The sequence below is a fragment of the Motacilla alba genome, chromosome 5, assembly GCF_015832195.1.
Source record: "Motacilla alba alba isolate MOTALB_02 chromosome 5, Motacilla_alba_V1.0_pri, whole genome shotgun sequence".
Lineage (NCBI taxonomy): Eukaryota > Metazoa > Chordata > Aves > Passeriformes > Motacillidae > Motacilla > Motacilla alba.
This window is the reverse complement of record NC_052020.1, coordinates 26832595-26859247: the sequence shown is the minus strand read 5'-3', so window position 1 is coordinate 26859247 and position 26653 is coordinate 26832595. Positions and strand designations below refer to the sequence as shown.

The window sequence follows — 26653 nt, the reverse complement described above, 5'->3', positions numbered from 1 at the left end:
AACAAGTCTAGACTTGTTTTGTGGTGCTTTGGATAGGGAATTCAGTTTTTCACTGGCACATATCTTTGCACATTGGCTAGTTCCTATGATTGTTATTTTACTCAATGTTTTCCATAGCATTTCCTAATTGGAAGAGCTGCAGATGCTGCTCGATCTGTCAGTAATCAATCTGACATAATTTTTCTGACAAGAGATTTACATCAGTCAACTTCAGTCTAACTCAGAACAGGCTTTTATCACATCTCTGACCAGTTGAGGCCAATTCATTATCCTACCAAATAAGTGTGGCAATTGTAACTGCTAAAATATTAACATTACAGTGAACTTCAGTCGACCCAAGGGACATATTATCATCTTGACTGGCTATAACTTTATGGTAATTTCTCTTCAGTGTAACACACAAAGTGATGATCTTCTAGAAATTTCCTGAAAAGCAGTCTCTTTCTATCTTTGCCCTTGTCAATACAGAAGAGTTTTTCACATGGGAGTTGCATTACTGTCTGACCTGTCTCATGGTGCCATTATGAAACTCAAAATTTGTGCTCTTGCATAGCTTCAGCAATGTTGCTGTGAACTTTTGACAGCTTTTCTAAAAACTCGCTCTTGGTAGGTGCTACCCATAACATAAAGCATCTCTCCTAATAGTTCAGGAATAGAACTCTCACAGGTTTCTATTGACAGTCCGACCCCAAACACAATATGCTTTCATGATGCTTTAGGGATTTTTTTCCCCAGGATTTCCATTTCCTTCATGTCTTCTATACTGTGTACTCACAGCACCAAACAGTACCAGAAAAAATAAGCGTTATTTTGTACAGGAAACAGCAGAGAACTTAAACCTTAGATTTTTTTTTTTCATTTTGGAAAACAAAGATCCCAAACATATAAGACTTGCTTTGTAGAGAAACATCATAGAAGATTCAGGTCCAGGATAACCTATCCAGAAGAATGGACTCTGATACTGACAGGTTGCTAAGTTATTAAGACCACATATATATTAAAAATGTTTATACAGCATTTTCCTTTTGATTGAGTAGTAGTTCTTGCTTTGACAAGGAAAAAATAATCAGACAAGTTGTTGAAACAGATGCCAAAGATTTTATACAAGGAATGTCATGGCTGCTTTCTCTTTGTGCATTAACATGGTAGTAAAGTTACATGCATAAACAGCACACAGGGCACAGCCTACAAACCAAGAACACATTGCTCACCCATTAAAAAAATAAAGAATACTTTGAAGCACAGAATTATGCTAGATGTACAGAATATCTTTTAAGAGAGGATTTCTACCTACTCATGCCCTTACTTGGACAACAGTAAGTTTATGGCAGACTTTTGCTTACAAAAACATAAGACAGTCCGCAGTAAACTTGGCCAGTACCGAAGGTGTCCTGGAACATCTTCTAAGTCTACTTCCTTGTGTAGGCTGGATGTAGGTGTGAAGAGACAAACACTTTGTGAGCATGGTCTTTCAGAGACAAAGTGAGAACCGCTTGTTGCAAGGAAAGTCAGTACACTTGTTCAGAAGATAAAGTTCTTTATAGCAGTTAATTTAATAACACAGTCTTAAAACAGGGTTTTGGGCATCTCATCACACAAGAGCACGTTTAATAAGATGGGGAAAAAATACCACAGTTGCAGGACACTGCATTAAACTCCAGCCACTCCAAGAGGAGGCAACTCTCATGTGGTGAAAGAATTTTTGTCTATGTAAGCCAAGAAGGGAGAATTTTAGGCAGTTTAATCCACAATGGTCTCATACTTCTTATAAGTGGAACCACAAATCCACAGTACATGACAGTATAAGTTAGGTTAAGTGGTGCTTTTCATAATAATACCAGTGAATTCATTGCAGTCCTTTCGTAAAAGGATGAGTCCAGTGAGTGCCAGTTGCTAGGAGCAAAGAAGAAAGGTTCCCATTTTCCAGGCTGATTTGTAAGTTCATATTATTAGAAGAAAGTAAGTCAAATCTGTGCAGTTTCTATGCAACCATATCTGAGAACACAGAGGCTTCAGAGACTATAGGATCACTTAAAAAATGGGGGGAAAGGAAAGTCATCACAACCCAAACAACTCAAACTTTGTATCTCAGAATTGCCTACAAAACTTGTTCTCTTCTGCTCCGCACAAAACTTTTAACTGCAATGATCTTGCAGAGAACCTTGAAGAAAACCTGAGTACATGAAAACATTGTCAGGGAGAGAAAAACCCTGCTACCTCTTGATCTGGTATTGAAGTTGAAATGGCAAGATCAGAATGCTTTCCCTCCTGCCAGTAGGATTTGCTTTACCTTTCAGAGCTCTACCGGTCTCTGCCAGGGAGTCTGTGTTAACTTGATACCTCTTGCACTGCAAGACCATTGCTCATATCACAGTTCAAACAAACTTGTTAATAAATCTGGGTTTAATTTTCCATGGCCAGAAGGGCAGCACCTCTAGATGCAGAGTTGGCTACCAGGTGAACTACCAGGTGTAATTCATAAAGCAACACTGGAGATTCCAGGCAGCACAGAGTTCAAACCTTCCTCACAGGACATCACGATCAGCAAGACATTCCAAAAGAAGAATTAGAAGGCCATAATTCTGATCCAATACAGTAAGGAACACCACCATCCATCATTTGAACTAGGAATACTCAAAGCTTCATATTCAACCATATTCTTAATATACTAAATTATACATAGTTGATATATATATATGTATATATATATAGTTGGGGTTTTTTTAAATTGGAATAAAATACACTGGATTTTGGGTTGCTCATTTGCAAGGGAGCTCCCTCCCTTTCCCAGTTAATTTGAAATTAAAACCTAGAGGCTGAATGTAAGCTCATTCCCAGTGTTCCAAGATGGATATAACACAAGAGGAGGCCAGAAACTGGAAACATGCACTCTGGCTGCAACAGGTTAGAAGGTGAAAGGGAGACCAGATATTTTCATTTGTAACCCTGAGAACATAAGGAATTGCAAAGATCTGGAGAGCAGCCTGGGGTTAAAGGTCACCAGGCTTTTTATTGCAGTTAAAGCAAACTCGGACTGGGTGATCCCATCCGCGAGAGGGAACCGCCCTGCGGTCATGTGAGCACTCATCACAGAATCCCTGGCCACAGGCCCGACAGTGGTGCTTGGAGAGTTTGATACTGAATTCCTTCCGGCAATTGTGGCAGTGCAGGATTTCATGATCTGGTACCCAGTATGCAGGTCGGGCAGCATCCTTTACCAGACCTAGGGAGGAAGTGAGGTGGGATGAGAAAGAAGAAGAACAAAATAATCCATGAGCATGAGCATATCAAGAATGTACTCCAGTGGAGGCACTCACACACTGCAAGTCATAGCGCTGCCATTAAGGGGGACATGACCTACTGACAGAATCCTTCAGTGCAATGAGCAGCCATTTCAGGTATGCTACCCTTCTCCCACATTCTGCCTCTCTTCAAAGAGTAAACTGTGTCTCTTTTAATAGTGGCATCTTGCCTTACTCAGACTCCTCCACAGTTAAGACACTTGTTTTTCCCTACCTTCAGTTTCAGCTGTGGCCAAAATAACCACCAAGTCACCAAACCAAATATTCAGAAATGCATGCACTGTGTGAACAGAGAAAAGGATTTATTCTGCCCTTCATTGAGTCAAACACCCACAAAGGCAAAGGCCAGACATGCTGTAGGCAAAGCAGCTGAATAATGATCTGCGCAATGAGTAGGAAGTCAGGTGCAACAACAGAAGATTCAAATGTGAAATGTTTGCTGACATACCTAAACTGCCATCCAACACAAAAAAGAGCAGCAGAGGTTCCCTGCTCTAAGCTCACTATGAAATATCAGACTACAAATTACTTCCTCATCCTTACCAACCTGGACAGCTTCAAACTCTCAGCCCTCCCCTCAGAAGTACCAAGAAGTATCAGCAGTATCCATGAACACACTTAAAAGACACTCAGCATCTCTGAAAGAAAACCAAACCTGATAAAATGCTTCCTAATTGGCCATTCTTTAGGGAACTTCAAATGGCAAGTCACTGCAGTGAATCCATCAGGGGAGCTGAATTACTCACAGCTTGGTGCACAGTTTTGCATAATGGGGTGAAAAGAGAAAGTGTGATCTGCAGAAACAACATGCTGAAAACCAAGAGGAAACATCAAGCAGAAGAGGTCCAGAAGGCTGTAGAACTCTCAACCAATAGTGATATCATAGAGGGGCCAGCCTGTCACACAAACTCCTAAAGTTTAATAACAAGTTTTGCTCTTTGAAAACAAAATCACTGTTAGACAAAAAAACCCCATCAGAACAGAAGCGAACTCACCTAAGGGAATGTCCATGGCTGTCACCACCGCTCCAAGCGTGTTTTGCACAGCTTCGCCCACCTTCCTGGCAATAAGTGTACCCCCTTCCTCATCTGAAGGCAGTTCAGCCACATCTGCATGACACAAGAGTGAAGGGCTCAACACCTAAGTCCACCACCCTTTTGGCCAAGTTTCAGTTAATTTACATTAACGAAGCCAGCAGCAAACCCAAAAGGCAACTTGTAATCTCTCCTCAGCCTTTATGTTCCCCATCCGCAATCTTGGACTGCAGAGTGTTCATTTTAGCAATAATGGACAAAATATATAGTCTGCTGTAACATATGCACCCCTGGCTCTAATGTTAGGACCAGACCATTAGCAGTTGCTAGGAAAACAAAGTAAAGATACAATTAGAAAATAATTTTGTCAGCAGTTCAGGTGTCTGGTAGGGTCATCTTTCTTCCAAAAGGCATTAAGCTCTTCAGCTCCCTTACCAAAAACTGTTTGGAAACCTAGTGTGAACCACAGTGTCTACATCACTGAAAATGGTTGTGATCCAGAAATTAGGGACAAAGACTTCAGGCTAGTGCTCAGGGATAGTTCTGTCACTATCAACTCAAGATTACCTAACTGGATGCCCCTGTTGTCATAGCAGTTGTCACACACGCGCACTGGTGCTGGTCCCCAGCCTCGCTCAGGCACTGGACGGGTCTTGGAAGAACAGCCATCACAGAAGCCCTCTCCACAGGCCCGGCAGTGATGCTTTGTGTCGTTATCTTTGAAAGGCGTGTTGCACTTCTTACAACTCTAATCAGAACAACACAGAAGGAAGAACAGTTAATTTGATCTTCCTGAAGTAAAAAAACAGAGAGCAGTAGCCCAGGATGGCAAGTTTCAGACTGAAACTGTGAAAAATACAGTTACAAACAAGACTTGGGTGTTATCAGCCCCACAACTTTAGCCCAGGGAAGTGATTTAGAACAGTAGGTGTATATTGGTTAAGCCAATATATTGCTGTGATCCCTTTGTTCACAATCACAAATAAACACAGCCATATCATGCAGGGCTGAATGATGGATATTTGACCTTTGTGTGGGCTAAGAATTCAGAAGGCAGTTTTCATTGAAGAAGAATCTGATTCCTGCAAGACACAGGGAATCCTTTCCTAGTTGAACTGTTTGGGTCAGCTTTTTGCATCTGGTATGAAACCCGAGTTTAATCTATAAAAATAATACTATCAACTGCAGTGGCCAGATTTAAGATGTTGATTATTTGCTTTGAAAAACAACTTCATGCAAGCCAGGATTTACTGTGATATTGCTGGGATAGCCGCTCACAAAGAGCAGGGAGAAACCGTCTCTTTATCAGGGCTGGGCAAAGTCTCTGTTCATAATTTCTCTGGCTAAGTCAAGAATGGGAAGAGGAGAGACCACTTTAGTTTTCTCAAAGTTGTAGGAGTAGGGATTGTTGCAGTAAAACAAAGAAGCATTTAGAATCTGCAAAGTACTTTATTACTTAAAGAGTAAGGAAAAGGGGTTTTAGCTAGGCAAAGCCTTTCTCTGCAGCAGCTGCTATTTACCAGAATCTGAGAGTTGGGTCTCCAGTAAGCTGGGGCAATCTGGTCTGTCAACCAGGAGGTCACAGCTTTTGTGGGTCCCAGGCTAAGTTCAGATACTGACTGAGCCATGAAATTCATGCCATCCAACAAACGCTGGGCTGCATTGTTGTTGTCTTTCAGAAATCCATCAGTCTGGAATGAAACAGATATTGATGTGAGACTAAAAACAGGGAAACCTTTTTTTTAGATTCAGATGGCTCTGCAACACATTACTCCTGATAAACTGGAGGGTAAGCAGGAGTAAAAGATTCACCAGCCCTGCTTTGAAAGACAGAAGTAGGTTGGCAACTTAGCCATTTCAAGATAGCCCGAAGATGTCTGAAAGCCTTTGCAAAGTCTGTTTTGAACAGCAGGGACCAGCTTAATGAAAGGCAATCTATTTTCTCCATCAACATCCAGAAGAACCAAATTAGCATGTGCACGGCTGCACGCATACACCAAGACTATCCAGCAACCAGACTTACCCCTGGCCAGACATGCTCAATTTCTGTCCTCACTACAGTGTTCACAGGGTCTTGGTTGCCAAACCAGTACTGCCGGCTGCGATACACCACCCCGCAGTTGGGGCACTCGATCACATACCTGCACAGGAGGAGGACAGGTCACCTCTCTGGCAAGTCCCGTGCACCAGGCAGCACAGAGACCACAGAGAGCAGAAAGATCTCAGCTGCAGTACTCACCCTGACCAGGCATACTTGGCAAGGCCCAGCCAAGGGGAATCTGTGGAAGCAGAGGTTTTTGGCACCACGCTGACCTCCATCCCTCGTTCATAACAGGCCTACAACATAAAGGCTCAATTAAAACTACATTATTTGGAATCCAAATTTACATCTGGCTGCTGTTTGGCCACGTAAAGCATATAATTAGCATATAGGGGTCCACAGCAAAGGGGCACTCATGAGAACTCATTTAAAAACAAAGCAAAACCAAACCCACTATAAATAATAACATCAGGCAAGTATTTCTACATTAATAATGACCATGATAGTAGCCAAATATTTTCCTGTATCCTGCACAGATCCTTCAGAAAAATTGGCTAATACCAAGCACTGGGCATAAGCAAATAAGAGTAACTATGTCAAATATATAAAAGGTCAACATCATCCAGGTTAAGAGCAGCCAGCTTCAAAATTTAGCTAGAAAATGACACATAGCACACAGAGCTGATGAACTCTCCAAGCAAACATACAAATCAAGTAAGGATCAATTTTTCTTGTCAAGGCTATGAGCACCTCTGACACTAAAAATAAAAAAAGAAAGAAAACAGGCACATGCCTGTAATATTCCTCATTTACTTGGTCATCCTTTCCTTTTTCATTCTTCAGACCTTGTCCTTGTATCTCACCTTGCAAGTGTAGACTCTGTTATCATACTGGTGAGAATATCTGCATCGACTTTTGGATTCATGAGGGACTCCTTCCTTTGCATGGTTCATGCTCTTCTTACAGCCACACCTGAGATGCAAGAGCAACCCATGAGTAGTTGTTCTTAGACACAGGACAGATGTCACCATCATTTCACTTTTACTGCTGTCTTGCATTTTTATAGATGTTGTGCAACATCTCAAACCATCTTCTCAACTGTACATACAGCAATGATATATTTATTATTGAAAGGCAGGCTGTTCAGAAGGAGGTGTAACAACTGTTTCCCATACAAAGCAGCACCACACAACAATTCACTGCAGAAAATGCTCAGCATCAGAAAAGAAGCATAACCGGCCACAATACTGTGCTGCTATACAGCTCCCAGACTCAGAGCACTGACTGCCATCTACTGCCCTTCCAGGCTCAATCTTGGGGCTCTTTCCAGAGAGCTACAAGACAAGATCTAATCAAATATGGAACTCCACTTAGACCTAGTCACTGAATACAGCCCCACTCCACGATGTATGCTTTAGGATTGTTCATACTGTTTGGGCAATAAAAATGTCAGGAAAAATCATCATAAGAAATTTTAGGGGATTTATTTAGACACTCCTTTCTTCCTGCCCTGCTTGCATATGGGAAAATGTATGGGCAGCACAGGTTTGTAGTCATGCACAAAAATAGAGTGGGCAAAAACCATGCATCCAGCTGGGATGTGGCAATAGGGGCTGTCCAGTTCACATAAGAGTTGAATTTCAAGCTAATTTTGTCCGGAAGTACTAGCTGAGGGTAGATGATGTCAGGTGTCAAGATGTCACAGAAACTTTACATTCTGTGGCTACAGGTGGGGGCAGCACTATCCTCTAAGAGGATGGAGAAGCATTTCTCATCTACTTACCCACAGCTGAGGCACACAGAGGAGCACGTAAAATATTCATCTGGAAAGAAAGAGCTGTGAGCCATCTGGTCATCAGGGATCTCCCCACTGAACCGGTCACTTAGAGCCTGTCAAACAAAAAAGAATGAACTGGAAAGAGATTAAGGGCAATGAAGACCATTTGCAAGTAAAAGCATGGATTCCTCTACTGCAGGGGAGGCAGAGAGAGTACACAGCTAACAAGTGTGTCTAAGTAGCCTGGAAAACAAAACAAGGATTGGAAACAAACCAAGAAGGCAATCTTGCACTTGTATGGAAATGACTTGAATACTTGTAAGATGCTCTTTTTCTCTGCTCTCCTCTCCTCCTGTCCCTAGTTTGAATTTTGTAGTAGAAATGTGCGGTAGAAAATTGCATCCACCTCTGTGCATCCAATCCATACTCAAAATAGCAGGGTTCTTGCTAAATGGGCTTTGTATTCTGGAAAGCTCTGAAAAGAAACTCATAGGATCATTTCTCACAGTTCATGAGAACTCATTTTTTGCCTCTTGGCTCAGAAAGCGCTGCCCCGAGCTTTCCTCCAGCCACTTGAACAACTGCTCTTCTCTGGTGAAATGACAAAACTGAGACAAAGGGATTTGTACCCTTTCCTAGGAACATCCATTCTCAGATTAAATCAGTCCTTAGTCTTGGCACATTTAACTTTTTCGGCCCTTTCAGGTGTTATGTTTAGGGGGAAAAAAAAAGGCAGTGGAACAAAGCAAATAGCTACAGTTTATCTTGACAGAGATCTCTGAAGTCTGAAGGCATGAGATCTAGCTGAAACTCTTCCTACAGCTGAGGTTTCTATAGTGGCTGCCTGCCTTTCTCTTCCTCCTCCCCTCACAGGGTTGAGGTAGGTGGAGTGGGTGTATCTTAGCTGTCTAACAAGGGTTGACTGCACATGCACACAGACTTGTGTGTGTACCTCTCTCACCACAGCTTCCCTCAGATAAGTACTCTATTTAGACATTTTATTTCGCATAATTTCAAGGAAATTTTCTTTACATTCTCTTCTAAGCTTGACTGATACTGATACTTTTGAATGAACTCAAAAGTTAGAGGAAGTGGACAGAAATCTCTAGAAAGTCTTGTGTCCTCAGCAAGTGAAGCAAAAGAAGTTCATTTGTAGTCAGTAGTGATTTGAACACAGCAAACACTTTACTGGTCATGAATTTAAGTATACCAGCAGCTATATCTGAAACCAGGCTACTTGATTAATGCAATAACCTCCTAGAAGTTAAACTAAAATTAATGATGCCAACTGTTTTTCCCCTTGCTGCCTGTCTGCTCCCAAATGCAAAGAACTGAGTACATGCCACCCTGACACTTCCCTCTGTGCTTCAGCTACCACTAACGCAGAGCAGCCGGAATTATCTGTTCCAACAGCTGTGACTAACACCAGAAAAGACTGCTAACGCTACCTCCTTCTGCAGATATGTCCTGCCCCTCCCCAGTGACAACTATGCTCTTCAGGCCAAAGAAAATATTATGTTAATCAGGCAGTGGTACGTGGAAACTTGTAGGAAAGACTGCACATTTAAAGACCCAAAAATCCCTCTGACATCCTAGCAAAGTGAACCATCTAAGAAAATCACTTGCTCTAAAGTAATACATCATTTGGCTTGATCCCATCCTGTTCCCTAGCTACCAGCACAAGTCCTTCCTCCTTTTTGCCTCCTAGTCCTTGGGTTATACTACTCACTGCTAGGTTTTGCCAGCTATTAACTCTCTCCAAGTCTCTTGCATTTCCTCCTCTTGTGCTGAGGCCAACTTTAGGAATTTTATTTAAAAAAAGCCTTCGAAGGTCTCTGTCAATCCCTGTCATAAAGTGCTTGTCACTCATAGCATCAGTTACTTTTTTCTTCCCAGCTCCGATTTATGATCTTGCTCAGTTTGGCTCTAATTTTTCTTCCATTGTCTTTACTGGAGTGCTTGTTTTAAAATAAAATGAAAAAAAAAAAACTACTCAGCCTCCCTGGCTGTTAGATAAAATTATAATTCTCATGGAAGGCTTGCATGCAAGTCTGCATCACTGTTTCAGGTGCTCTGCCTTTCTGAGCCACAGCTGAGTTAATAGCAACAGTGGTACAAATAAACACTGTGACAAACTCTTCTTCACTTACTTTTAGTGCTTTGTAGATAACCCCAGGCTGTCTAGGTGACCGAGTAGTATTGTTCTCCAGCTGCTGCTCCACAGCTCGCCTAAGCCCAGAGAAATCTGTTGGAGGATTGTATGTCCTTGTTCCCTTGTAGTGAATTGAGCTGAAAGCCTCAGGAAAACAGCTTAGCTTCCGAAACCGATCCTGAATGAGCTTCTCAGGAACCTCAGAAGGATGATCTATATATAAGAGTATCAGCAAGTTCATTTACAACTGATTGTTTAAAACAATACTTCAATTGCATAGTACTTTCATACGCAACATAGACCTAGTTTCTTAATTAAATTTTCTAATACATCTGGAATGCAGTTACCATTATATTTTAAAACAAGGAAAAGAAACTTTCCAAAAGCAGTCTCTGTTTTGTGATACACAGCTTTAAATTCTAAGACGGAGTTTCTCACATAAAACCAGACACATCTAGATTTTGAGACACAGATATCCAGATTAAGGAGCAAGTCAGGACATAATACAAGGAAACACAATGTCAGCACATTTGTTAGTTCTTCTCACCAGACCATAACTTGGTATAGCTATTCCTAGCACCTGATAAGTGGAGGACACGAACCTCACATGGGCTGCCTTTTCTCCATGCCAGCCCTGGAGCAAGGAAGACCAAGCCTTTATCAACAACCTGTACATGGCAAAGCACTTCAGAGCGGGCCACATCAGGTCAGACCCCACAGAGCCAACCACACTCTCCTGCCTGCTTCCAAGTACCTGCTGTACATTTCAGAATAAGGCAGACCCCATCTTCCCAGTCCTAAAACTACATAAACACACTTACTTCAATTATCCACTGAGACAGATGCTTACAGCTTTCTGCATATCTGTACATGCTAAGAGGCTTCTTTCCTATTCCTACTGTGATCAGAAGTGACCATAAAATTTTTTTTTTGTGACCCTGACTTTGCATATAGGTGCAAAGTGTCCTCATGGGTCCCTAAAGGCTGAACTGATGAAACAGCAAATGTCAACAACTTCATGAAAGGCTGAATTGCTAACCAGCAGATTGGTATATAAGGAAAGGACCTGCCATATAGGTAAGTTAAAAGTTATTAATAAGTTTCTCCAAAAATAACCAGAAAGAACGTCAAGTTCTTCTACTAGTTTAAAACCTCACTGTTTAGAAAAGCCAAAATGAGAATGTGGATCAGCCAGGACTGCTAAGGTATTTATGACACAAGAGACAGCTTTTAAGATGTTCACAAACAGCAGGACTGAGCCTCAGCCACTGTTGCCTTTGAGATAGACTCATGTTGGAGTTCATGGAGAACTGTCTCCCATGGGAGGGATCCCATATTGGAGCAGGGGAAGGACTCCTCTCCCTGAGGAGGAGCAATGTGTGATGAACTGGCTATAACTCCGTTCCCTGTCTTCCTTCGTGACTGGCAGGGGAAGAGGTAGAGCTGGGAAGGAGGGAGGGATGAGGGAAAACTGGTTTTAAGATTTATTTTACTTCTCATTACCCTGCTCTGACTTTGTCAGCAATAAATTCAATTAATATCCGCAAGTCAAGTCAGTTTTGCCCATGATGGTATTTGATGAGTAATCTCTCCCAGACCTTATCTCAACTGATGAACTTTCCATTATATTTTCTCTCTCCTGTCCACTTGTGGAGGGGAGTGACAGAGCAGCTTTGGTGGGTGCCCGGCATCCAGCCAGGGTCAACTCACCGCCTCAGTTTTCACCTTCATCTGCTGTATCACCCATACTCATGAACTTGTATGATGACCCCTCCTGTGGCTGGCAGAACTCATTACTATTCAGTGCTGATGTTCAGCTGGCTAAGAGGATTATTGTAGCTGATTTGGAAGAGGGAATGCTCTTCTAGTTCCACAGCCTGGTTCCCAGACTGAAACCAGTGACAGCAAAACCCAAATCACATTTTTACATGGTAGTAAAGAATGCTGAATATTCAATGCAACCTGATAATTTACAGACAGTGTTTAGCACAATGTAATTGGAATTGCCTACTCACCAGAGCCCAGTAGCTTGGTGTACACAGTCTCGTGAAAGATGATGACACCTGGACCCAAAGTTGACAGAGGAACATCTAGGCCACAGCGAGCTGTGGTAGCTTTTAGCTCCTTGGTGAAATGTTTTAAATAAGCCTCCGAGGCATCACCAAGGAATTTGAAGAGGTCATTGTGGAGCCTGTCAGCACGAGTACGGTAGATGACAAGGTCAGAGATGGCCAGGACCTTCAGCAGCAGCCGTGTTCTCTGGCTCAGGTTGACAGTGGCCCCCAGCAGGCCCTCTGTATCAATGACCACCACTTTGCGGACAGGGTCATAGGCTGCCCAGACTCCAACTGTGCAAGACTCCTGGGCAGGAGACGTCTTGAAGACTTCCCGGCCATAGAAGAAAGTGTGGTTAAGGGTGTGAGACTTGCCGTCCCCTGTGTTCCCAAAGATGGACACTACCTTTAGGTGCTGGTCAGGACTGCAGTCCAGTTTCTTAATAAAGTCTTCCTCATTCCTTACCTTCCAAAACAAAAAGAGAAAAATATTATAATTATGTAATTGGAGTAGACAACACTGAAGACATAGCTGGTATCAGAATTCATAAGATTAAAAAGAGGGATTACCTCCTCTTCAGATTTCATCATAAGTTTTTGAAGCACCAAGAAGTACAAAGCAAAATACTAGAATGCAGTTTTGTAAAATGCACACATTGATGGGATTTATGTTGTTCCATCATGTAGCTGTTTTGGAACATGCCTCACTGTGATTATGTCTGGACTCAACTCTATAGTACCTCACCCCATTCTCTGAGACAGCCCTTTCAGACAAGGAAGCACAATGCTAATTCCAAATCTGTCAGAACAACCACCTGGAGCATGGCGGACTTTCTTAGTAGCACTGGTCTCCTGGCAAGGAGTGAAAGAGGGGATTGCTTTTACCACTTTAACTTGCCTCATCCACAGAGGGCTGAGTACCTGTTTAGGTACAAAAAATCTCTGCCACGCGTTTGTGCTGCACCTATCCACAGCCAGGGGCTCTCAGACACAGACTGTCCTATTCCCACTGCTCTCCAGCTGATCAATCCTTTAGCTGGAAAGTGGGAGTAGAGAAGAAGCAGCAAAACTGTGCACTGCAGTCAGGTGCTTGAAGCAGGTCAAACTGGCTCTCGCAGAAGTGCCACCTCAATGATCCCTTTTATAATGTACTGTATTGTACTGTCATTAAAAAATAAAACTAAAGAATACACATACAAAACCAAGAAGAAGTGCAAGTAACTTCCCTTTGGCTTTACATAGTTTAAGTGTCAAGCACCGTACTGTCTAGGCTAAAGAACAGGGCATTTTCTCTTCAGATACTGGAACAACAGGAGCAAATAAACAAGCGGTGAAATGGGCTAGGGCTCTGTACAAGAGCCTGCCCTTATCTTGTTGCAGAATAGGTCCTTGGCTTTCACAGGTTTCATGCTTCATTCATTTGTTTACCTCTTACTTTTCTGTCTTCCAACAGGTTTTATCCATATATTATATGACAGGGAAAAATATGACAAAAGCACTTTTTGAGAAAGATTAAATTCATTTTCTTCATCTCAATTCCTTCTTCAAGGAATCTCCATCAACTGGAAAGAGCAGGGATTCCATCCCCTCTCACCTGCCACTTAACTTCTGGAAGCTCTTAGCTATTTTCATCCTGCGAGTACAATTGGAAGATCTCACAGTCTATGAACCAGAAAGGCAATGAGGTAATAAATGGTTTCTTTGAACAAGCTTATTCGTATATCAGCAAATTAGCTTAAGGCTCAGCCAGCCCCATTTGCTTTGGTCATATCTATCAACAGCACCTAGACTTTGAAGGAAAATAAGAATCAGCCAGTGTGCCAAAAACATAAAAAATAGCCAGTGTGCCAGATGTGGCTGGGAACAGCATTCACAAAGAAAACCTGTGGGCTGTGGGCTGGCAGTAGCTTCTCAAAGACTCAAACTATTCAAGGCCGCCTCACAGTGTAGAAGAAAACAGGAAACAAGAGACATCAAAATACTCTCAAGAGAAACTTTCCTGGTGTCTGTGGGGGAACATCAAGATACACTGAAATTACACAAGAAAGTGCACAAGAAAGGGTGTGCTTTCTTGGTAGCTGTGCTTTTTAGCTGATCATCAGGAAGGTAGCTTAGATGATGGATGCAGTTTTGCTTAGTGTCTCTTAAGATGTCTCTGTGGAAGAAAGGAAGTTCTTGATTCATGGAATAGCTCCTAAAAACATTCAAAATATTTGACAATATAAAAATGTTATGTGTATATAACCAAAAAGGAGTATGATAATGTCTTCTTCAAAAATGTTTTGGTTTTAACTCCCACCTCCCAAACTTCTCACCAAAAAGGCGACCAGTCCTTTTTGCCAGAGTCAATAGTTAGGTACTCCCTGGACAACACAAAAAAATACCAGTTTTCAAACAACTGCTTAAGTATTGGCAGGATAATTAATGGCTAAGATCTTTTAGCCAGCACTAGTAATTACTTTGGTAGCAGTTTGGGAGAGTTTGCTGAATGGGCTGAGTCAATAATGTCAAGAGACACAAAGGACAATAGGGACAACAGGAATAAGAGTAAATCTGAGATATATTCCCACTGTTAAGAGACAGGAATGAACTCAAAGTTCCACCAAATATCAAATCACATACCCAAAGTTATGCCCTTCTAAGTTATCCCCTTCTAGGCTCTTTGCAGACCTCCTTTCAGGACAGAACTCAAGAGTGATTCGAACAAACAAGTTACCCAGGAGCACAAGAATGCACCAAAATCTAGCTGTTCCAATGTTTATGTCTCACAGGACTTGGTAATGAATGAGGAAGAACTTAAAACATGAGATGAGTAAATATTTCCTAGCACACTTTACCAGTGTCAGAAGTCAGATGACCAAGAACTTCTTGAGCAGTGGTTGCATTTAGATGTTCACGGTTGGTAGAGAACCAGTAGATCTATCCTCCTTTTTAGAACCTAGTCATAATTTTGGATCCTGCAACATCCTTACAATAAATTCCATGTGGGAGGAGAAGGAACAAAACCAAAACCAAACCAAAATGACCAAAAGAAGCCCTTTCCTTTGAAGTTGAATACACTTGCACATCACTGGTGCTCCTTGCTCTTGTGCACTAGTTAACTTCAATCAATGCTGAGTGCAGGAATGATACTCTCAAAGAACAAACCACAACAACCTCCATATCAGTAGTCCAATTTACTTCCCTTGAAGTAAATTGGACTACTGGACAGTTCCTTTAAGACATTTGAAGTCAGAGTGGGTGTAGTGTCAAAGCAGTAATCTCCACTTCTTTGTTTTGGTTCTCATCTCTAAAACAAATTGGTATGGTACCACCTTCTGTTGCATGTGCAAAGGGCTCACGTTTCCATAACTGTGTCCACTTCCATGTTGCCCAAGAGCTCCAGATCTCTGAGGTTCACAGCAGAGGATAAATATGAAACCTTCCTTATGTTGCACACCAAAGTAAATTAAGGACGAAAAGTGTATGTCTAAACCAAGACATGAGTCATATCTCTTCAGCCCCTTCTTGATTTTGCCATTTCTAGTACCTGCAACTCATTTACACTTTTGCTCTAGCTCTTAAGAGACTCTCTTCTAAAAAGAACGTTAAATCACAATTTCAACATACATTGAAAATAAGAGAGAAATCTATAAAGCGGATTTCTTCCTTTAACTACAGCCAGTAAGACTAACCTGAGAAGAATAAGCTCCATCACAGTAAAGTGCCACCACCAAAATTCACATCTCTGCAGGGCACCTCACAATGACTCCTGGAAAGGCAGTGCACAAATGCAAAGAAGTGTAACTGGCTTAACCCAGCAGCTCAAGTGCAACAGGCTATTAAAAATGCATCTGGAAATTCCATACTTTTGCCCCAGAAGAAATTTTTGTTGATATCTACAAGTGTCTCTTGTTATCAAGTGACAAAAAAGATGGTTCCCTGTGAGGAAGAGAAACTTTCTGCTATTAAACCCACAACATCAACAGGGCTGTGAGACAATCCCTAAACCACAGTAATTCAAATCCTATTTCCTCAAAGATCTTAGGCTAATTCAGGTTGAAAGTGACCTCAGGAGCTCATTAGTTCCTCTGATTTTCAGTCTTCCAAACAAGAGATTTTGACCATAAGCAGGTGCTCAAGAAGAATCAGAGCTGACTTTTAAGTCCAAGCATCTCTAGTTTTCTACCCTAGGTTGCCTCCTATACCTTTTCTTCTGCATGACTTTCCATGGAAAATATAATTTATGCCATTACTCAAGTCTTCCACATGTAACTTAAAATTCATAATCTAATTACTCCAATTTGATACAGAAATAAGTACCTCTAAAAGACAAATTTCCTATAAGTTTGATGAAAAGGGACAACAGAGTAGAAAAGAATGACTCCAATAACTTTACTGAGGAAAGAGCATGTCTCATGTCTACCCCCTGTCACCTCCAAGACACAGCAGCAAGCTGAGCAGTCATGCCCACACACGCTAGCCAGCAAGCATGCTGGCTGGGCCATGACAGCCCACATACTGCTTCTTGCTCAAAAGAGAGAAAATGTGGACAAGCACTGGATAATGGGAAGAAAACATCCCAGAAATTAGACTTCATTAATTCTACTGGTCAATGAGTTACTTTTTACCAAGTAAATGTTTTACAGTAGCCTGAGAAAGTTTCTGCAAAGGGCTGTGTCAACAGATTAGTTTATAGAATTGTGTATGTCATACCAGTAGTTCCAATCTGGTATTCAAGAGTAAGTTATTAATCACTTATCACATATTACTGATATGATACTGATATTACTGATCACAAAACGCTGATCCAGTGAGCACTTAAACACATTAATCACAACTGTCCTCAGTGATCTCAGCCAAGCTGACAGTGGGAATCAGTATTTTCAGGTCTGGAGCCCTACAGAGCCTCAAGCCCAAATTGAAGACCTGACACCAGATGAAGAGAGGACAAAATAAAGCAGGGAACAGACATGCTACAGGGATCTAAGGTTAGATTCTCACACTTTGATCTTATTCCCAATGTGGATGCAGGTCTGGCTCAAGCAGATAAAAACATTTGTATTAGAGGTGTTTCTTAACCTGAAGGGTTTTTTCCTGTTTGTCTTCATTGCAGTACCACCTATGGGTTCTGTTGAGAATTGTTATCAGCCACAGCACATACCTGTGGACAATACTGTCCCTAACTGAATATATTTTTCAGACCAAAATTATCCTGTTCAGGTTTAGTATCTTCATGGGTTTGTATGGAACTTAACAGCATGAGTTTTGACAGAACTTAAGAGGTCCCTGCAATGAAGGGCAGAGGCTGCCCATGTCTACTATTATAGAACACTGAGAGAGGCAAAGACAGAAGAGTTAAGTCCTGCTTAACAACCCTACCTAAAGAGATCCTATTTTAAACATTTGAAGACAGTGGTGGAAAAAAATTAAGAAGATTGGAGGTAACCCAGTTTGACAACAATCCAGTATTGCCTGTAACCCAAGAGGCAATATTGACTGAAATATTGCTATTACCAGGTAAGTTAACCTTGTAGATGACAGCTAAGTTATATCAAACTTCTGAAAGCAGAAAAAAGTCCACTAAACTGTTTGCTTGCTGAGAAAGTACTTTTTCAAGGACTGAAAACTAATAAAGACTTGGAGGTGAATGCAACTGCTGCAAAAAATCACACTAACATAATAGTATCATCTAACCCTAAAAGAGAACAGTAAATAATGCAGAAATCATGGGTTTGTAGCCTAAATACCTTTCAAGATCCTGTAGATGTTAATTTGGCCACAATTACCACCCCAAAGTCACAGCTCTAGCAGCAGAGACCACATCCACGTGAAGAGACTTGCCCAGAAGACATCAAGTTAACAAGCAAGTTCATACTGTCTTTGTAAATACTAAGAGTAACTCAATTATCTATGTGGACACTACTTATACCACTGTCCTTGTCAAGAGTGGGATTTACAACTGTATAACAGTTGCAGTCTTCCTAGAAAACAGTTACTCTAGTTATTTTCCCAATTTCAGGGTCTTTGAACCAGGCAGGCCAAAGGACTCAGTCTTCTGCCTTTATGGGATTCTACAGCAAAGCATTAACAACCCAGGTAAAAAAGCCAGAAGTGGGTACTGCAATGACATCTGCCTCCCAGTGATCACTGCAGAAAAGAGAAAGTGAAAGCAATGGAAAGGACAGAAGGGCTAGAGGACAGCAAGCTGGTTTTACTTTCTTGAATGTACCCCAAAACACTCACATCCCATTCCTACTGGCAGCATCCAAGAGCACAAATGGATTCACTGGAAAAGTGCAAAGAGGGGTACAGCAGGGGAAACACTAAAACACCCCATTTTCCCCCTCAAGACTATTTAGTTCAGAAATTGAACTAAGTTCAGGAACATCTTGAATGAAAGTGTGGGTAATTCCAGAGTGGCTTGCAGGCTCTCTCACCCGAGTCAGTGACAACTGACTCTTCCTTTCACAGCAGCAGCAGCACTCATATAGCAGATGGACAAAAGAGACAGGAAAGAAGCCCAGCATTTGACTTTAATTAATGCCCAAGAGTGCTGCATCATGAAGAAGGTGCAAGACTGGTTCCAGGGAAAAGCACTAGTTCTAAGTGGCTATGTTAAAAAAATAGCCAAGAGTCAGCCTGAGTCTGTCAAAGGAGCTGTGTTTGTTAAATGGAGGGCTCTCTCTCCTACCTTCTAAAAATACTCTTCAAAATACTGGTCTATGTCCAGTGGAAAAAGGAATACTCCTAACCAGCAATTGCTGAGTAGTTTCTCTACTACTTTATTCCAAAAACAGAAAAACAGTGCACTTAAATTTAGGTGAACTGATAACAGACTGAGATAGGAGGAATACTGAAAAATAACAAAGTAATAAGAGAAAAATTCCTAAATAACTCCCAAAAATACTTTGGCAAGAAAACTCCTCTGAAGCACAAAGAGGAGGAAAACTCATCTACAGCACATCAACAGTATGAAGGGGCAGAAATTACATACCCTGATCCAACAGATCACACCAGCCTAAAAAATTCAGATCCTTCAATATTTTTCTTCCTCCTTTATATCCATGACAAATATACTCACTGTGACTCCTTATTTTACAGGATATGGACTAAATTTCCCAGAAATTTACAGCTGACTATGCTACCCTAAAGCACAAAAAAAAAAAAAAAAAAAAAAAAAAAAAAAAAAAAAAAAAAAACCCAAACCAAAAACCCAAACAAGAACAAGAACACATTCCCCCAACAGCAAATGAAGCGAGAGTGTCACAGGAACTAGCACTATTTGCTAGACAAATGCAAATCAGACTAAGAGATCATGACCTTCTTCCATAAAAGAACACATACATTATCTCCCATTTAATGGACAAAGAATACTTGACAAGAAAAAGCATTCCTAGAGACTCCATTCTCTCATCCCTAGACTTTATCCAGCTCTAATCAGTAGATAATAAGGAAACATCACAGTTTTTCCATCAGGTTTACATGCTTTTCTCACAGGAGTGAGAAAAGCAAAGCAGCTAGCAACCCTGCAGAGTCATCACTATGTACGTGTAACTTTTTAACATGAGGGGACAGAGGAGGACACATGGACTATTATGCTGTTACTGACAGTTTATTTAATGATTGTACAAAATGGTCTGCATTTAAATAAGGGCTATGGGTCCTTTTGCATTATCTTAACTGACTGAAAAGCATTACATAGATGTTGCTCATATTTGCTGAGGGGAAGACCTTACTCCTTTAGGTGTCTAGACCTCCTAGAAGGAATAGAAAAAACCTCAAGGCATGAGGCTATACTTAGGAAGTTGAGATATCTATTGGCACAACAAAAAGACCCTGCAAACTGAAGAAAGGGAGCTCATATGGGTATCTCAGGGGAGCCATAGCAATAAATGTATGCTTCTTTTCCTCATATAATTACACAGCTGGGGAAATTATTTTTGTGACTAGATAGAGGAAGATTTTTCTTTTCTTCTAGTCTCCTTCGTAAGCCAGACTACAAAGTCAGTACCTTTTATTTTTGTTTGCAACTCACAGATTGGATAATTTCCTGTGACAGAGCTAGTTTCTGGTCAAAGATGAGCAAACTCAAAGGCAGATTATTAATAACCAATCATGTTCTCTATCTTCTGGGGTCAATTAAAGACTTTTTCTACTTCTATTGAGCAGATGTGCTGAGTCCTCAATTAGGGCTTTGGACAAAGTGCTATCATAGAAGCCATTAGTGACACTACAACCAAGTTCTGATCTTGTGGTAAGAGCTCCCGACATCTGTTCCCCAAGATAAAAATGTTTTTATGCATTGTTAAGCATTCAGCCCTGCCTCAAAAGCAGTAGTAAATAAAAGTTCATTGTACAACAGACGTATAACTCTGCTTTATGCTATAGAGCTCTTTTGCAAGCGTATTGCATAAAGGCAAAGCAAAAATGGAAACTGTTCCAGAAACTGCACAAATATCAGTGACAAAGAGAGATCCAGGTGAGTGGAAAAGTTCATGGGACAGTATGAGAGCCCCAGGATTTGAAACAAGTATCACAACCTGAGTCATGTTTTTATTGCTGTATTTCACTGTGTTTTTCTTAACAGATATACAAATTTAAAAAAAAACATTTAATTGACTCTGACTTCTTACGGGAAGTGCCTCCTGTGTGCAAGGGGCAGCACTACTGACAACATGATGCTTGTTTGAGAATCCAGGAAGTCAGAGATAAAAAAGGAAAGCTGACATCTTGGCAGAGCAGATTAGGAGATTCAATTGAGGGACATACACATATAATAAAAGAAGGCACACAGTTTGAATCTACCAAGGCAAAGAGGAGCTGTGGAAGACGTAAAGAGAGCAGTGTAAGTGGAAGATGTAAAAAGAGACATGACCAAAGCAATTGACTGAGGAAGTAATCCCCACAATATCATTCTTAGATGAGCAAGGAAGATAGACTATGTCAGGGCCAATTAACAAACAGATGCAGCAGTTATCAAGAACAATTTGATTGAAGCCTCAGCTTTTGATATGCAATAGATAAGGCCCAAAGTTTAGCACTGTGTAAAGAGAAAATGCATAACTGAGCTTGAGAAAGACAGCCTAGAATGAGGTCTAAACTGCAGGTGATGCCAGTTTGTAAAACAGTCCTGGAAGAAGGAAGAAAAAATTCATCATGTAGGTCAGGATGCCTGGGGACTAACTCACAAGAGTTGCAAAGCATCGCGCTGTGTGGTGTGAGATAGCTGGGGCTGGGCTCCATGAGCAACAACCTCCCTCTCTGTTCTTCCACAGACTTGCAGTACAAACTTGGATTTAACCTTTAACAAGATTTTTTTTAACATAAGATAGCAAACCTCTTTTTGAGGTGCTCAGATACAGTGCTCTTATGATGAACATCACAGGGAAGCTTGTATTTCACAGATACAAACTTTAGCTAGCATTAGTTTTCTAAAAACAAGCAGTGGTTTAAAATGGGACCTTTTCTGCCTATATGGATTTGAACAAGCACAAGAAGTCCTCAGCTTTCTGAGCTTATGCTATGCCTGCAAAGCACAAAAAGCTTCGAGCAGGCCAGCACATCTGTGCAACATGGCACAAAGACAATTATGCAGATCTCAGAATTATCATAGCTGTATCTGTGTAGTGCTGAACCCAAACTGAGAATTTCCATTTCTCCCTTGAACCAATTTGCACAGGCACAGCACCTTATGGATTAATCCACATTGCTTCTGGATCTAGAACTAGATCAGTCATTTGCTTACACACTATAAATATTCTTCAGTTTTAGAGCTACCACCTCCAAGAAGCCAACAGGAACAGTGAGATTAAACATAATCACTCAAGCTTAACAACTCCAGGTTCCAAAGGAAACTAAAAAACAAATCTTTTAGCCCTGTGTTCAAGTTAGATGTTTGTAAACAAATATACATGAGTGATTATCTCAATCCATCATCTGCTGCTCCAGCAGTGTTAACTAGTTCCATCTAATTGTGGGGGGGATGGTGTAAGGGTAGTGTAGCTTTTACCATTTGTAATTTTGTAGCTCTTAGCATTGCTATGGCAGAATCTACCATTAATAGCAAATCAGCAGTTTCCTCTCTTATTTCCCAACCAATGCAACAATTTTCAAGTTCCAAAGGTCACTAACAGTTAAAGACAGCTGAACTACATAATTCTGTTAAATTCTTATCCTGTCTGCTCAAGCTTAAAAAGCCACACACTATCAAACTCCGAACCTCCATATTTCAAGTTACTAATATTTTGACATTTTTGGACAAAAAGTTGGTTTAAATAAAGAACATTTTAAGGATTTCTCCCCAAGTAATGACAAGCACAAAATAAGAGACTGATAATCACTTTCCTATAGCTAAATTGGCTCCTCAGTATTACCAAGGGCAAAAGACAACTACTTAGCTCTGAAGACATTTTCTGTGGCATCTGACAGGCCTTTCTAAATAAAGGCCCTTATGCTCACTAGCAGAATTATACTGTAATAGCAAGCACTCTTTAAATTCCAGCTGTCAGAAAATAATTTCATTGAAATCTTTCAAACTGCTTTGATACTGGCTGTGAGATGTCACATACATATTCAGCTGTGAGGAAGAGAGGATCATTCTGATTCAACATCTTGATAGTGAAATAAGATCATTTTTGGAGAGCTTTTTCAACTCAACCCTGTTCTCACCAAATCGCTATGATCTGATAAAGGACCACTGCTATCCCAATAAGGAAGTTGGCTTTATTGCCCATGACATTTAAATAGCAAATGCACTTGCTTGCAGGAGGCAGCCAAAGGTCTACCTCAATAAGGCTTACAGATTCATGAGTATAAATATAACTTAAACCAGTACAACCACACACAGACACAGTTTGTGAGCAGCTTTCCTGTTCCAAGGCATTTCAGAGCTTGCTCTAGTGGCCAGAAGAGGATTATTGAAAAGTCTGTATCTTAAAGTAATAGCTGCATCTGTCACACATTACAAGGAAATAAGTGTGTGCTTAGGGCTTGGAGGCATACAAACTTAAGACTGCTACAGACCTGAAACTCAAGCACTCAGTTTACAGTCACTGCTGTCCTGCACAGTGTGTGTTCTAGGTCAGTGCACCATAAGGACTGTCATCCTTTCCTCCCTTTCCCCTTTAAAAGCCATGACAGTTTAGCAATCAGTACACCTGAATTAACAAACATATGACCTTGCAACTATTCTATATTATTGTATAATTACTCTGTACATATATATGTATGTACACACACTTCTATAGCATAGAATAGATATGAGATGCTTAAGTCAGGTTTCCTTGTGATGCATGACAGGCACATCAACTGTTACTATGATGGATACAAATAGCTATCAACAATAAGAATATAATCACAATTTTTTTAATGATGGTAGCATGAGCATGTTAAATTAGAGCAATCTGATACTGAATCTCCAGGTGACTATACATTTTCTTTCAGTGGCTCCTGAATGAGGTTTAACATAGGGAATGCACACTGAAAGGCAGAAAACAAAGTTCAATTTTTAGTTGTGTAATTAATATGCTCCGTGGCTTTCACATATTTTGCTTTCTAAAATGCTTACCAAATGTAAGAGCCAACAGGAAAGTTCCATAACTGCATATATTGAATGCTAGACTTTCTAAAATAGTGCCTCCTGGGGGGCTGCTCCTTGTCAACTAGTTCCTATCATTTCTATCAGCAGACCTATCCCAATGGCAACTTCCCCCTCTTTCAACAAAAGGCTAACATGTAATAATATTTGTGACAAGCAATATAGTTTAACCATGGTGTCTGAAGGACTTGTGTGGAACACTTAGGACACTTACTTCTATTTTGTTCTACTCCTAAAAATCAGATGGATTTACTGGTGCTGAATGGTAGCAATGGGCTCTAGTCTTGCATTAGCACTACTTGGTACAGTGCCCTCTCCTAGTCATGCAGCAGGAAATTGTCTGTCAGCACTCCTATTTGCAGGACACCTACTGCAATACAATGTATTCAATTTTGTTCAGGAACGAGCAGCATCCTGCACAGACTGCTCATATCTTAGTTGTGTGTGTCTCAGTACAGAGTCCATTCTTTCACCAGCTTTGCTTACCAAGCCTCTTAGAGGAGGCTCTTGCCACACACAAGGTTTTAATGAACTTGCCCTTTTGAGGAACCCATGAGCAGGGCCACTCAAAGGCACTGTGTCTTTTCAGCCCAAGATGCTCAGCGGCACTTGTACTTCACCTGGCCATCATTCTGTTACCGTTGCCGCCAATTACACTTCAAGTATTAACCATACATCACAGCAGCCTCTTAGACTAAGAAAGAAACTAAAGCATCTTGCCTGTTCACAGCAAACCACAACAGCTCTTACCTGAATCTCCTCAGTTTCATCCACCAAGAGGAAACTCACAACTTTCTCTGTCATCTTCCTTCTCTTGGTCTCCTCATCCATCCCCTCCTCCTCTTCCTGTTCTTGGGCTTTGCCAGCATGGTACACGGTGACAGGGTGCTTCCTTCTGTTCCCCCCAGCATGCGTTCTCTTCTGACACTCCACACAGAGGTTGATTTTGCACACCTGGCACCTCACTGCTGCTATCTGCCTTGAGCCCGTCATACTGGCATGCATTATGTTCCCATTGGCACCTTTGCAGGAGTCACAGTACGGGACATGGCCGGGTCTTATACGGGTCCGTTCATGGTTCCGCAACCTTTCTGGCTGATGCAGCTCTTCTTCACAACGCTGGCACTGCAGGCTCCTGCACTCATCGCACTCAAAGATTGCTTCATCTGTCCCACTGCAAACATAGCTTTCCTGGCACAGGAGTGTCGTGTTCTGTCCTTTCTCCACAGTTTGCGTGTGGGCACTCATCTTCAGGTTTCTTTAAAGCAACGTTTTTCCCTCCTGTTTCTGTTCCAAACAATGATATGTGTAAAAATCAGTTCCAAATTTACTATTTCCACAAAAGAAAGAAACACAAGAGGAATGTTGTCTGTACTTAATTTTAAATAATGAATATATGTTTCTGTAAGATTCATACACTGACCTGCCTTGCAGGAAGAGTGTTGTTAAATGCTAATGAAGTTTTCTTTCTCCAAAATAAACTTTTGTAACGTGGCTGGTTTCATGTATTATTATACCCAAATGCTGGTATACATTCTTTCTCTACTTAGCTGTTTAACCTACTGTCAGTGACAAGAAAAAAAACCCAGCCTAATGTACTTCAACAGATACAGCAAGTATTTCCCTGAAGCTGAGAACGGAGACAACTGGTGACATGGAGACAAAAAAAGGCATCAGAAATGCAAAAATGCATATATATGTACACACACACACAAAAGGACCTTGTCAAGACTAGAAAATTCTCTGCTTTCACTCCACAGCTAAGCTCCTCCTTCAGAGAGTTCACAGTATTTATTTGCAGGGAATTTCCTGATGTGCTTCGCCAGATAAACAAAAATCCGCTCTCTTTGTGCGCTCCTTCTAGTAACACTAGAAGACGATCGCTACCGCGGTCAGGCTGACAGACGACGGATTTTCTTCCCTCTCCCTCTGCGCCCCAAGTTGCCAGAGCACAGCCCCGAGACCAGCGCCCGCCGAGGGCAGCCTGCGCACCCCGCCGCCGCCGCCTTTGTCTCGACCGCTGCCTCCGGGCCGCCTCCCCTGCTCCCAGCCAGCGCGGAGCCCCTCTCGCTCCGGCATGACCCTCGGCGCCCCCTCTTCCTGCCACTCCCGCGGCCCCGGGCGGGCGCTGCCCCGCGGGCGGCCGCACTCGTGGCTCGTCCTCCCGCGGGGGCTGCAGGCAGACCCCGCCACCCGCCTGCGGTTACGTAACGGCGGTGCCGGCCGGCGCCTCCCCCCGCGCCCAGACCTACCTGGGGCTGCGCCCGGCGCCGCGCCGGCCGGCCGGGAAGGGGAAAGCCCCGGATTCCTCCCGCCGAGCAGCGGCAGCGGGCGGGAGCCGCGGTGGGACCGGGAACAAAGGCGGCGCGGCACGGGGCGCCGCGAGCCGGGCTATTGTTTACAAGCCGGCGGCCACCTTTCTTCCCCTTCCTCCCGCCGGCACCCGGTGACTAAGGACTCGGGTCCCGGCCGCGGCTTCCTCCTCCCTCCCCGTCCCCTCTGCGCCCGGGGGGGATCTCCCGGTTCTCCTCCCCCAGGGGTCGACCATGCAGTCGGGGCGCCCGGGGGAACTGAGCGGGGCAGGGCCGGCCAGGACCCGCGCCCCCTCCGCCCGCTCCCCTCGTTGTCAGCCGGGATCAGCTGATCGCGGGGAACTTCGGGGTTATTTTCTCACCGCGGAGACGGGAAGGCGGCGAGCTGAAGGCGGGGCGGCGC

General features: G+C 42.2%; 1 protein-coding gene across 4 annotated transcripts; it reads right to left on the bottom strand.

Moving 5' to 3' along the window:
• Window positions 1–1075: 1075 nt before the first annotated feature.
• ZFYVE1 (zinc finger FYVE-type containing 1) lies at window positions 1076–26653 on the bottom strand. Of its 4 annotated transcripts, XM_038138030.1 has the most exons (13): window positions 26323–26653; window positions 26191–26213; window positions 24689–25225; window positions 12322–12826; window positions 10305–10519; window positions 8161–8267; window positions 7241–7349; window positions 6576–6673; window positions 6360–6477; window positions 5857–6027; window positions 4904–5084; window positions 4298–4411; window positions 1076–3223 (listed from the first exon to the last, which is right to left on the bottom strand). In XM_038138030.1, exons 3-13 carry the CDS (start codon window positions 25184–25186, stop codon window positions 2991–2993), a joined length of 2349 nt encoding a protein of 782 aa, XP_037993958.1. In that variant the 5' UTR covers window positions 25187–25225; window positions 26191–26213; window positions 26323–26653; the 3' UTR covers window positions 1076–2990. The 4 variants fall into 4 exon arrangements, with proteins under 4 accessions (XP_037993958.1, XP_037993957.1, XP_037993959.1 ...); XM_038138029.1 differs by having other exon boundaries at window positions 26191–26651; XM_038138031.1 differs by lacking the exons at window positions 26191–26213; window positions 26323–26653 and adding an exon at window positions 25660–26183.

What these genes read in the sequence shown, in the direction of transcription:
- ZFYVE1 (XM_038138030.1), bottom strand. Translation starts at nt 25,186, where the DNA reads ATGAGTGCCCACACGCAAACTGTGGAGAAAGGACAGAACACGACACTC. An exon ending in CACCAAGCTACTGGGCTCTG is followed by an intron (nt 10,520 to 12,321) that starts GTGAGTAGGCAA and finishes TCTTATATATAG; the next exon opens with ATCATCCTTCTGAGGTTCCT. An exon ending in TTATCTACAAAGCACTAAAA is followed by an intron (nt 8,268 to 10,304) that starts GTAAGTGAAGAA and finishes TTTGTTTGACAG; the next exon opens with GCTCTAAGTGACCGGTTCAG.